Source organism: Anthonomus grandis, chromosome 2 (assembly GCF_022605725.1).
Source record: "Anthonomus grandis grandis chromosome 2, icAntGran1.3, whole genome shotgun sequence".
NCBI classification, from domain to species: Eukaryota; Metazoa; Arthropoda; class Insecta; order Coleoptera; family Curculionidae; genus Anthonomus; species Anthonomus grandis.
The window spans coordinates 24,303,173-24,317,081 of record NC_065547.1 but is presented as its reverse complement, the minus strand read 5'-3'; the positions used below and the strand labels follow the sequence as shown (position 1 = coordinate 24,317,081).

The window sequence follows — 13,909 nt, the reverse complement described above, 5'->3', positions numbered from 1 at the left end:
TACAAATTTGTGCTACCACAACAGTTGTTGAATCTTATAATTAATTTTTATTATACTTATTTTTTATTATTTAGTAAGAAACATAATATTTTCTATATTTTTTCATAAGTTAAGATATGTATAAGTAATTCATATTTAAAAAGGTAATTTTTCAAAATTAAGCAGTAACTTTAGCACAAGGTGCGACGAGTCGATTTGAAGACTTAGGTGCATAATAGATCCTTTGGCTGCCCACTAATTTATAAGCGATAAAAAAGCGAAAGTGAATACTTTCAAATCAGGCATTTTTCATTAAAACACCAATCAAAAATGCTACTATTTCCAGAATTTTCAAATTCTCAAACTGATTATCTTTTTCTTTAAAGCCTATCAGTATTAAATCAGCAAATATACATTTCTTTTTCAACCTAAAGACACAGCATGCTCCATTTAAAAAAAAAACATTAAAAAAATAAGTTATATCTCCAGGATCATCTCTCTATTTTCCATTTACACCACTAATCTTTACATAAAAATATCCCATTTTAGTAATTTTAACTTTTTTTTTGGCATATAAAGGCCCTAAAATATGATATCGCTTTTAAAAATAGAACTTTTATTTTTAGCCTTGAATTTTAGAATTAAAAGAAGATAGCTTATTTTTCTGGTATTCAGTGGCAACAGATTCATAAAAGCCGCAAGATTACTAAAATTAGTAGACATTACAGAAGCGCATTTAAAAAAAAAGAAAATCGTCAGCCTGCTGCACTATTTTTTACACACTAAGTATAAACAAAATGTCTTATATTAGGATATTAAACAACAAACCAAATAAAATTATTTTGGTGTCTTCTAGTTGCTCGATGATTACAACTTGATGTGGGACATTCTGTTTATGTATATCAAGGACAACTTTTTTCTCGTCAACATCGTTCAATTCTCAGAGAATCAAGAGGCCGGGCGCAAAAAGCGAATTAATGCGAGAGAGCCTCGCATTTGAACACAATCGCTCGGTGTGTGGCGGATCTTCACTTAATTTTTTTAAAACTGTATAATTTTATATCACAAAACATTTCTCACTACGACAATTTAGATCCCGATCCTCCCTGTAACTTTTCTAACTCCTCCTCTTCTTTCGTTAACGGTATGGTGCTGTGATTGTACAACCCTTGGGCCATCAGCTGAAGAGCCAAGGGGTTCTTCTGTCCCGATGCCTTTTTAATTTTTGCTCGTTTGTTTTGAAACCAAATTTTTATCTGGGCTTCGTTGAGGCCAAGTTCCGCGCTCAGTTCTTGTCTCCTATGCTCAGTAAGATACTTGTTTTCCGCAAATTCGTGTTTTAGGCGAGCCAATTGTGCTCCAGAAAAGGCGGTTCTCGGTCGCTTTTCTTCTGGTACTGCCGCTTTCGTTCCGGGTTTTTTTATTCGTCTCGTTCTGGGACCTGAAACAAATAAAAGAGTTTCATTTAAAAACATATTTTAAATATAACAGCACCAAAAAGATTTTATCGTTAGTTGTATAATGATTTTTTATTACAATTGTACAATGGGTCTGGCTTTCATATAGTATAATAGTTTGGAGGATGAAAAACCTGAGAAGAATTAGCTATACGGCCTCTCTCATAGACTATTTTATTTTAACTAGTACTAGAAAGAAAAGTAAAAACGGAATCTTTAACAAACATTTTAGCGATCACGATTTATTTTTTTGTAATTTTATGTTGAGGTAAAAAAAGGTAGACCTGAATATCTTATTATGATTTACGTGTACCATATATTACATGTCGCATTTCTCAAAAATATGTCCCATGCTTTAATTATACTCATAAAAAGGGTATGAGGCACTGGCACAGTATAAAAAAGACAAGGCTTGAAATTGATGTTGAACTGACATTGGGGAACTTAATTGATAATAGACATTAAACTTCCTAAGATTGTATCGCAAATTAAAACTAGAGCCACTATCCTACTTAACATATGTTTATATCGGTGCCATTACAGATTAATTTTTGAATATGTGGAAGAATTGTGTAATTACCAAAAATTAGTTCCATTGAAAATACGACGCAACTGAATCCTATCAGTATTTTAGCTACGCTTTGTAAAATTTTATGCAATCAATTAAGTGAATATCCTTTCTTATAAAACATAATTCATTTGACTGAATATGGGTTTAAAAGGGTCATAGTTGCAGAATTGCTCTCTTGAGTATCACAGGTGATATTTTGGATAAATAAAACAGGAGAAAGCTTACTTTACTAGTTCTTTTAGTTTTAGATAAGGCATTTGGCACAAGTCTTAAAATTTTATTAGCTGTTTTACCTTATGTTGATCTATGAAATAACGCTGTATAACTGTTTTTTCAATATCCTAAAGATAGAAGTCAACCAGTTTTGTACAATGCAAATTTATCTAATTTTTAATTTTTACAAGAGATATTCTGGAAGACTTCGTACTTGGTCCACTCATTAAATTTGTATGTATATGAGCTGCCTGATTTTATCTTGTAAGCATCATTCATATGCCGATGATACTCAAATATATTTGTGTTTCTTTCCGAGTGAAAGTAATCAGGCCGTGGCAGTACTTCATTTTGACGTAAATTTACCTCATAACTAAACCTACAAAATCGTTAGCTATGTTTTTTGGTAAATCCAATGCTAAACTCAATTTTTTACATAATTTTTCCAAGCTGTTTAGCCAAACATATTGGAAAATAACAGTTTGGAAATAAAAATAGTTACGAAGAATTTAGGACTTTCTATGAATCAGCAAATTTCGCTTTGGTAATCATGTTAATCAGTTCCTTACAAAAAACATATTTTAATTCAAAATTACCTTATCAATAATGGCATATTTTCAAAAGAAAACCTAAAATTCTGTCAGCGATTCCTTATTATTATCACAGTTGAACTACTAAAATATTGTTTACGGATCCTGTATTGTAACTAGTATTGTAACTGCAGCTGTATCTGAACCTGATTAGAATTTACAAAATTCTGGTGGTCGCCTGATATATGTTATTTAAACAAATATGAAATTTAGGCTCTTAATCAATCAGGGTAGTTGTCTATAAGTAAGAGAAAATAATTATATAGGATTTGTTTATACCACAATGTATTATTGCTTAAATCGCCGCCATACTATTATAATAAAAATTGATTTCGAACCGATATCCATAATGTTAACATAAGGTTTAAAACTAAGCTAACAATTCCTACCAACTCAATTTCTACTTTCCTTTTTGAACAATCCTTTTCATATCTTATTGCGAAACGTCTAAATAATTTTTCTGCAGCTGTACTTGCTATGTCTTCAGTTAATTTTAAAAAATATGTAATTAACAAGTTACAGGCATGGTTTATCGATATTTAAGAGAATTTATAAATGGCATATCTTGATACAGTATCTTTCTCACTGAATCGTGCCTCTTTTGGTATTTTGTTGCGGCGGATACTTTCTTTTTATTGGTCTTATGACGTATCCTTATTTCCTGTTTGCAGATGTGTTGCGTGATCTACCTAAAATATTGCACGATGCCACAAAGATGTCTATTCCTTTTTCTGAAAGTATGATCTCAGACTGGCTATTTCTTTTCCTCCAGATGTTGAGGTAGCGTTGTTCGCTCCACTGTACAGAGGGGATGATATATGCGTGTTTGTGTCAGAAATTTCTTCGTCTTTCGTTATTACTATTAATATTTATTTGGCTGCATTGACATGTCGTTGTTTATAATCTTTTAGAACTAGGTAAAAGTAACCTCTTTCCAGATACTGAATATTATCTGGCTTGTCATGGCAGAGTCTGCAGCTATCGTTAAATATATCCTATTTCAGTATATAATTACGATAATTTTTTGTTGCCGTTACCTGATCCTGGATAGCACTAATAAACCCCTCAGCCTTCGTTCTGGGAAGGCTGTCAGTCAGGAATAGTGCTGAAAGATGCAGTTGAATCTACAGGGTGTTTCAGAACTATGGGATCAAACTTCTGGGGGTTGTTCAGTGCAACAGAAGAATCTATTTAAGTATAGGAACCCATGTCCGGAAATGCGTCACTACGCCACTACGGCCCTAAGACGCGTCAAAATTTATAAAAAACATTAATTACCTAAATAGGATCTGCTGCATTTATGTTTACCTTTTGTATATGATACCATAACAACAATTGTTTAAAATCAACGCTTATCAATGTCAATTCTCAATGTTATGTTTAAAAATTTTATGGCTTACAATTTTTAAACATTTATTGCTAATGGAAAACTTTACCAATCAAGAATTGGCGGATATGCATTTGGCATACGGAGCAACAAACTGCAATGCACGAGCAGCATCGCGGTTGTATCATGAACGTTATCCCGAACGACAGCATTCTGGATACAAAAAGTTTATTGCGGTTCATCGGCGGCTCGCTGAGACAGGCATGTTTAAGACCAAGATGCATGATACCGGTGTTGCTCGAACCGTAAGAACGGTCGAATTTGAAGAAGAGGTGCCTCAGCGACTTGCCGATGAACCATCAAATAGCACACGTGACGTCGCTAAGAATATGAATACGAGTAACGCTTCTGTCTGGCGGGTACTACACGAGCAACAACTCCATCCTTACCACTTCCAGAAAGTTCAAGGTATGACTGCAGCCGATTATCATCCTAGAGTTCAATTTTGTCGATGGCTTCTGAATCACATCATTGCACAACCAAATTTTTTATGATATGTTTTGTGGACCGATGAAGCCTCTTTCACAAGAGACGGTATTTTTAATAGTAGGAATAGCCATGTTTGGGACGAAGAAAATCCTTATGCAATTTTTCCAATAAAACATCAGAATCGTTGATCTGTCAACGTATGGGCAGGCATTGTTGATGATTATTTAATTGGGTCATGCCTTCTACCGGAACGGTTAACAGGACCTATTTATCTGCGTTTCTTGGAGGAAGTTCTTTCAGAACTCCTTGAAAATGTTCCACTAAACGTTAGACAGCAAATGTGGTTTCAGCATGATGGAGCGCCGGCTCACTTTGCTGTACAAGTACGCGAGTATTTGGCTCAGTGGTTGGCACCGTTGGATTGCCAGAGGTGGAGCAGTTTCCTTGGCCTCCCGATTCACCTAGGTCACCCGATTTAACGTCGCTCGATTTTTTCTTGTGGGGATATGTAAAGTCTTTAGTCTACGAAACTCCAGTAGAATCAGAGCTATAGACTTAATTGGACAAATAATAGCATTTGAAATCATTCAAAACGAGGATCAATTTTTTAGTGTAGTCCGCCGAAATCTTGTGGGGGGGTTTAAATCGGTGTATTGAGGTTGGAGGAAGACATTTTGAACAATTGTTGTGATGGTATCATAAACAAAAGGTAAAAATAAATGCATCAGATCCTATTTACGTAATTAATATTTTTTCTAAATTTAAACGCGTCTTAGGGCCGTAGTGGCGTAGTGACACATTTCCGGACATGGGTTCCTATACTCAAATGGATTCTACTGTTGCACTGAACAACCCCTAGAAGTTTGATCCCATAGTTCTGAAACACCCTGTACATTTTACGACTGTAAGGCAGCTGCATAAATTCCATGTGGATGTTGATGTTTGCTGCCTAATAAATCCCAAGGTATTTAAATTTTATAGCAAGCAGGAGTGCTGTGAACTTTGAGAGGTTTCTAAGTATAATATTCTCTAAATTTAGTGAATGTCCAAAACTTCCCTCCGCCAAGAAATGGGCTTGTTGTGAGTGAGGCACCTTGTGTCCCTCCACTGCGACCATAGGTCTATTGTGGCTTTACGATAAGTTAGGTTTGTAAAATCCAAGCTACCGAAAGGTTACTTCTCGTCTGGCCATGGTTGATCACTGCTGAGTCAATTACTAGCCATTCTTTGCTGCCCCGGGTCTTTGATCTATAGGTATTTTATTTTCTACAGGTTAATCTTGTTCTTCTTTGTTGTTATTGTATTTTAATGTAGTTATTTATTTTTTATGATTTTCGCTGCAAAAATCTTATAAATAAGTAAAAGAAGTTATTGCTCTGTACTTTGGGTTTTAGCAATCGTCATGTTTCAGAAGAAGATAAGTTATTCCCTGGATCTAATCTAAAGATAATTGAACTACAAAATCCTATGATAATGACAATACATAAAACAAGTGCAGTGGCACACAGGAATGAAGACAATGAATACATACAAGGAAAAATAATTAAGCCCAAAACCTATGTTTAGCACATCTAAGACCTCGATACATGACTGCTAAAAACAAGTTGGAATGCCGAAAACATATAAATTATAACCACTAAAGTACCAGATCTTGATAGGATTTAAAGGGGTGTTAAGCTTTTGCTGAACAGATATATTGAAAAAGCTAAATTTGATTAAAAACATAAGAATGCCAAGAGGATCCTAACACTGCACACTAAGAACTCTAAGTTAGGAATGAACCATAATATAGGCATTGAACCATGGACGATCAGTTAGCGAAAAATAGTTGAAAGCTTAGGTTGATGTATTATTTAATTTGCCAAGAATGGATCAATAAGGATTTGCCAAACTTCCACAGACCATTAAATACTAAAAGAAAATCATAGGAAAGATTTTTAGGACGCACAAGTTTCCCAGTTAGTTTCTTTCTATCGAAACTTAAAATTTATCTTATCTATCTTTTAATACCTACCTAAATCATATAACGTTTGAGGTAAAAATTAAGATTTTCTGCAAGTAGAATAAATTGGCAGAGGTGACAAGCAATTGCTGCTTTGTGCCACTTTCCTAAGTTGACCTTCAGGAAGAACCGTATTAATTTCATATTTTACCAAAAATACATATAAGAACTCTATATCAAATGCCAGGACATCAGGTTCACAGCTAAATTATTTTCCTAATTTATATTATAGCCAATTCCCAAAATTCATTTCTTTTCTAGCCTCCAGGTAGACCAATATATCCTTTAATCCTTATTGATAATATTAATATTATATAAAAATGCTCTTTGAAAGGCCTATAATGTATAACACCGCTAAAATCCCCTAGTTGACATGTAGTTTTTGGCATGGATTAACTATTTGTGTATTATCTTTCTTCCACAAGTTTTAAATTCTGATCACCTTTTAAATACTAGAAAATGAAATGAAACTAGAGTGAAGATGAAAGAACTGACCATCCTTAGCCCAATCGACATAGTTTCTTCGGTGTGCAGTATTAGTAATCTGCTTGCTTTTCTTATTTTTGTCTTAATCAGTTTTATCATTAGTGGTGTCGGAGAGCTCAATATTCCTTTCTATGGCGCTGTCTGTTGAATTATTAAAGGATTCCCGCCTAGTTCTTATTTATCAGATATTTTTAATTTTATCCTTACCTGAATACAAAACTAATATTTAATCTAAGATTAACCAAAAGTTGACTCGTTTAAAAATAACATTATCTAGACTAATTTCCTATAACAACCTCACATTAGCTAATTGAAAGCTCAATTCATCTCACTGTAGTCTATGCATTTGTCAAAAAAATTTAAACTAAGCTAAAGCAGACCTGATATTACTTCAATAAACTTAGAGGATATATATTCAAAATCTACTAATGCCAAAAGCAAGTACATAAAGATATTTAGTTTAACAATTATATCAAGCTGGTTGTTCTCTACAAAAATTTCTTCTTACTTCTTTTATTTTTAAAGTGAAATTTGAGCAATTTTCCTGGTTTCAGTGTAGGGCTGCCTGGAATTTTTTTAAATCATTATTCCGCCTAATATACTTTTTAATTTATATTAATTATAACCTTATCGTTCTCAAAATAAAGCTCAAGTCATATAATCAAGCTCCCAAATCCTAGAGCAAGAAAACCTTATCAAGATACCTAATTACAGTCTAAGTATAGACGCTTTTTATGTAAGACTATATCGGTCGCAGGTTCGGAATTCACAGTTTAACAAAGAAATAAAAGATAAATGAGTCAAATAAACTAAAACACATAAAATTCCTTTGATATAAAAACTATATTTTTATAAACTCTTAATAATCAGAATCAATATCCCAAACATTCATTAAAATATCTCGTTAAACAATAAACTCTTAACCCTTCGTCACCATACGCTTACACCCAAAACGGTGCCAAAACAATTTAAGATGCCACCGAAGACAATTCGAGACGTCGTCTTCTGGTTAACGTAAGTCTTCGTAATTTGTTAAGTTTCCCGGACTGGCTGAGAAATAACGAGAAATTTTCCCCACGAAAGCGATAATTATCGCGAAGGAAGAAGCTCTTTTCCCACCTGACAGCCGAAAGCTCTAATTGCAAAGCCGTCAGCTCGCGGAGCACTCCACTTCCAATATAACTGTCACTAGTCACATCTTTAGTAATTATTACCAGACGAGACTTGAGATGTTTACCTAATTTTGAGAGTATGTTCTTAATTTTAAAGAAATTAGTTTCACACAAAGAGAGACATCACTTTCGAATAACGACTTATTGGATGGTAGTTTAAACAGTATTAACAATTCTGCTGTCCCATAAAAAGCGACAACATCATCCAATATATCGCGCCTTAACGGCCAATTCCCAGCTCAAAACCCATCAAATTTTGTTATCCTTTTAACAATATATCATTCAATAATAACTGTTACTTTTATGTCCCGGTGAATAACTCTTTTACGCGGTGGTTTATGATTTTTCAGAAAAAGATACTTTGTGGTCGGCTTGGGCTATCACGTTCTTTCTTTGTGTTAAGTGCGTTGGTTTGGTATGGTTGAATCACTAAGATTTATTATACTGCAAGTAGGTAATTTTCGTTTTTAACCTGTATAAATTAGGAAGCCGATGACTTATTTCCAAGTTACTTTCTATAGCTCTTCATTAGTTTCAAATCAAAATAATAATGCGAATATAATGTCCATCTGAGCTTGTCACTATCGGCTTGTCTCTGGATTATTACATGTTATTTTTAGCATTTTTTTCCTCACTAAGTACCAGGGCCCCCGTAACCGGGCGTGCATCCAACGCGTGCGTCCCAAAAAAAAATTAAAATCTAGAAAAAAAATTATTATAATGCACAGGGTGAAGTTAAACTACTACAAAAAAAATAAAATCTGGTGCACTAAAAAGGTAAAAATAATTATTAGGACATACTATAAGACTTTTTAAAGATTTTATCCTCTAAATTAACAATTATTTTAATTTTGTGTCCCCACGTATTTATTTTTAATTGTTAAATATTTCGGGATATCTCAAAAATATTTTCACCTATACTTTTTATTTTTTGATTCTTAGTTTTTCACTTGACTAAAATTACCTTTACCCTACGACTACAACATTAAATTCAGGATAAAAAGACCTTTTAAACGAATCACTTGATATACTTCTAATTTAAAAATTTGAAGACTGCTCTCACCCCTGAGCGAGAGGTTGATACTGTGGGGTTAAATCAAGGGTTAAACATTAAATATGATAATATAATATTTTCAAGGAACCCTGCTAAAATATGTGTGAAAAGTTTTGTAAGAATCGGTTGAGTAGAAGTAGTTCAAAAAACTATTGCAAGATTAAAAACTAACTATTCAGATTGAGCGATATTAAATAAAATCGTTTATTAACAATTAAACGCTTATTTTAATTTTTTGTTAATATTTTAAAAAAATAGTAATTAAAGAATTGCATTTTTATAAGCCAAATTCAAACAATATGCAGTATTCGTAAATCGCCAAGCTTGCCTATAAACGTGAAAACTTGTCGAGCTGTAATAATTGGTCCAGAATTGCATATTTCGGTTAATTTTTCCAGTTCGGACTCGTTTGAAAGGTTTACGGGATATAAATTAAAACAACGACAGGCGTTCGCTAATCAGTTCTTGATATTCACACAAAAAAACGGAAGATAAATTAGACGTGTTTTAAAGTGGTAAAAAGAAAATATTCGATTCGATAAATATTTTTTCTTATTGTGTTTTGTGTGGAAATTAAGTTAAGGATGAAATGGTAAGTATTATATCATACAAAAAATAATATTTATAATTAGACACATTCCAATAAAATCCGAACTTAGTTTTATTACAATAGTTAGATCCTTCGTAAAACTCGAGGATAATCTCTTAAGATTTAATGGCTTTTGGGATATTTTAATTTCATTATTTCAAATAATGTAGCTTTTAACTATTAAAAGTTAAATAAAATATTATACAAATTTTGTTATGCCAAATCATTGCCTATAATAATTCAAATTAAAATAATAAATGTCTTGATTATAGGAAAAAATACAAATGTAATTTTTGAAATAATTTTTTTTTTTAATCTTTAAAGATATTAAACGATATTAAATATACAAAAATCCAGGTTATTTTTACGTAGTACTTTATAATAGGTAATAATATACAAGGTGTTTCATTCAAATTACCAAAGTTGGCATCTCTTTCCAGCGAAGCCGGTAGTGCCAAAACTGTCAAAATATTTTATTGTCTCACGATCACATCTCACCACGTTTCTTTTTTAAATGTTTTCTGAGCCTAGTACACTTTATATTGATCTAGCATATTAGCTTATATTAGCTTCACTTACTTAATTCTAGGCACCACAGAAAACGACCTTCTGGTGCAAAATTTCGGAAGCAAAAACAAGTTAGAGCGCAAGGACGGAAGAAGATGGCTGGCAAAATAAAAGATTTCTTGGCGAAAACTCCAGTTTCCAATGCAGAAACAGAAACTTTAGAGAGTCAATGTTCTGAAGCGGTCGCTGCTTCATCTGTTCCTGCACTTGAACTATCTACGAGTACATCAACTCTCAGTAAATCAGTCGAACCCACCAACTCAACAATAGTGACAAGTACCATTCTTCTATCGGAGGATCCTGGTATGTGGCGTAGAACCATTAACAACGAGGAAGACCTCCTTTGATAGGACGCAATTATTAATTTCATGCAAATCAAGACAAAAGGACATTTTCAAGTATGTACTTTGTCAGAAAACTGGAGAATGGTGAAACAACAGATAGAATTTGGCTTATTTATTTAGTTTCAAAAAACTCTATATTTTGCTTCTGTTGTATGGTTTTGTTGGTAGGTAAAATTATTAATACTTTTCCTGATTCAAATGGTTTTTCTGATTGGCAACACTTATTGTTCGCTATGAAAAATATGAAACATCAGTTGTACATAATGTTCATATGAATACATGGATGAGTTTGAAAAAAAAATTATCTATGTTAAAATTATCTATTACTATGATCGATCATCATTTACGGGTTTTAGAAACCGAAAAAAAAATTATAGCATGATGTTCTAGAAAGAATTCTTGCTGTCGTAAAATTTTTGTCCCGACAATGTCTAGTATTTCAGGGTTTATCTAAAGTCACACAGAACAAATAAGCCTTGTTTTGCGTTATGTGGTGTTAAATCAAGATTGTAAAAAAGTTCAGATACAATTATTAGCTTTTAGCCCAATATTCGATTCTACAGGAAAAGGACTATTTAATTTTGTACTTAAAATTTTACAAAATTTAAATTTAGATATTATAGACATGAGAGGTTAAGGGTATGATAACGGTGCCAATATGCGTGGAAAGCATATTGGCTTAATGGCTTACAAAAACGTATACTGGACGTTAATCTTAGAGCTTTTTTTGTACCAGGCGCTGCACATAGCTTAAATTTAGCAGTAAATTATGCTGCTAAAGTATCAAATAAAACAGTACACTTTTTTAATATAGTACAAGAAGTCTACGTTTTTTTCTCTTCCTCCACAAAAAGATGGAATATTATTAAAAAAAATTTACGTGCATTAAATTTGAAACCCTAACCCTAAGTGATACTAGATGGTCAAGTAGGGTGGTATAAAGCCATTAAAATTTAATTTAATTAAAATTTGTGTCTTCTAGAAATAGCGGATAACGATACTCTTAACATAGAAAGTAGGCTTAAAGCAAGTTCTTTACTATTAAATATCCAAACATTTAAATTTATTTGTAGTGTAATTATTTAGTATGATTTATTTCAGATTTTTATTGTAAGCAAAATTATGCAAGTGTAACAATTGACATTAAAGTATGTCAAAATTATTTAAAGAATCTAGTCGATCATCTCAAAAATTATAGAAATGATAATTTCTTTGAGGAAATAATTGCTCAAGTGGCAAAATTAGCAGCCGATCTTGAGATAGAGCAAGATTTTCCCGCAATCAATGCTACTAGACGAAAATATAAACAAAGGTTTTTTGATTATGAACATAAGGATAAAGCACCTCAAAATCTCAAAACCCCGTTTAAAGTTTTTTTTTAAGAATAATTGATCAAGTACTAAGTTATCTAAATAGTAGATTTGATATGATCTCTAATTATGACATTTTTTTTGGTTTTTGTAGTAATTTTTTACATTATGTGACGATGATCTCCTAAAGAACTGTCAAGCTCTACAACAGAAGCTTACTGATGCGGTAAAGATGGAGGCTGATATTAAGGCAGATGTTTTGTTTAATGAGATTAAAGCTTTAAAGTTATTTTCAATTCCTCATTCTTCAAATTCTCTGGATATATTGCAATATATATTTGAACATAATTTAACCTCATCTCTACCAAATATTATAATTTTCTTAAGAATACTCTTAACTTTACCAGTATCTGCGGCTTCTGGGGAGAGGTAATTTTTAAAATTAAAAATAATACAAAATTTGCTTCGATCAACTATGCATTACGACAGACTATCTGGGTTAGCAATATTAGTTATAGAGCAGGAGATGGTTGACAAAATCAATTTTGATAAAGTTATTAAAACATTTAATAGTTAAATATTTGATAAAAAAAAATGTTTTTTTTTTATAACTGGAAAATAATATAAAAATAAGTGTAAAAAAGGACGTGGCACCCCAAAAAATTTTTGGCACCATTTCTAACTGACAGTGCTATATTTCTTTAGTACGCATTGTGTCTCCACTTTTTTGTTTTATGTTCCAGAAATTTCATGCTCTGTGCTGTTTTGTCCATTTTGGATCTAAAGATAAATAATATGTCTTCATATGCAAGAGCCAAGAAAGTGCCCTAACCTGTATTTTCGTTTTAAAATATTGCTTTCCAAATTAAAGGTTTATGATAATCCTTTGCTAAAGAACATTAAAGATCTATATTAATTTAGATTCTTGTAATATATTGTAGACGACTACATACTTTCTAATATATAATAAATAACTCTATTCCCTATCCACACATTATTGCAAATCAGTTTATATAGCAAAAGCTTCTTAATATTAAGGGTATGTAAGGTATTAGCTCCTAATGTCTGGCATTGTCCTGCCTGCAGCTGTGAATATGTTCCTTCTAAGTTCAAACATTCTTCTTTTAGTCACGGAGAGTAGGATTTTTTGAATGAAATAGAAACACAACGTCTTTGTTTTTTTCAAAAATATTTAATTGATCTCTTAGAAAGAATGGTTGAGGTGTTTCTATATAAGGAAGAGTTTGTTATGTTTTGGACAGCAATTAGTTTAATAAATACATTCGCATTTCAAAATAAATGATGAGATAATGTGAAGAAAAATAATAAAAGACTAACAGAAGATGACTATATAGAAAAGATTCTTTAAAAATATGTAGTTTTCCCATATTGCGGACTTCAAGATTTTTTATTTTAGTAGCCAATTAATTACACGTTGCATAAGATTCTTTAAGAGAAGTTTAAATAAAAACTATAGATTGGCAAATAGTTCAGTTTTAAGTCCAATTGAATTGAGAATATTTCAGATATACTTTCCCGACCACACGATGCTCAATTTGTTCCAAATGATTTTAGAGAAATTTATTTATAGAATATGGATTGGTCAACGAGTATTCCGTTTATTTAAATCCGACTAAGAATATTTGAGATTAATTTTTTTCAATCACAAAGTTCTCAGCATATTAAAAATGATTATAGAGAAGTTGTTATAAAGGAGGTATAAAGGACAGGGTATTTTTTGAAAACCGGAGGCTGAAAT

General features: G+C 32.1%; 1 protein-coding gene across 1 annotated transcript in view; it reads right to left on the bottom strand.

Annotated features, from left to right (window-relative positions):
* Positions 1 to 1,058: 1,058 nt before the first annotated feature.
* LOC126750127 (homeobox protein invected-like) overlaps positions 1,059 to 13,909 on the bottom strand; it is a 183,826-nt gene continuing 170,975 nt past the window's right edge. Inside the window, exon 3 of the mRNA XM_050459634.1 lies at positions 1,059 to 1,420. Coding sequence (XP_050315591.1) covers positions 1,059 to 1,420 — 362 coding nt within the window. The remainder of the gene's footprint in view (positions 1,421 to 13,909) is intronic.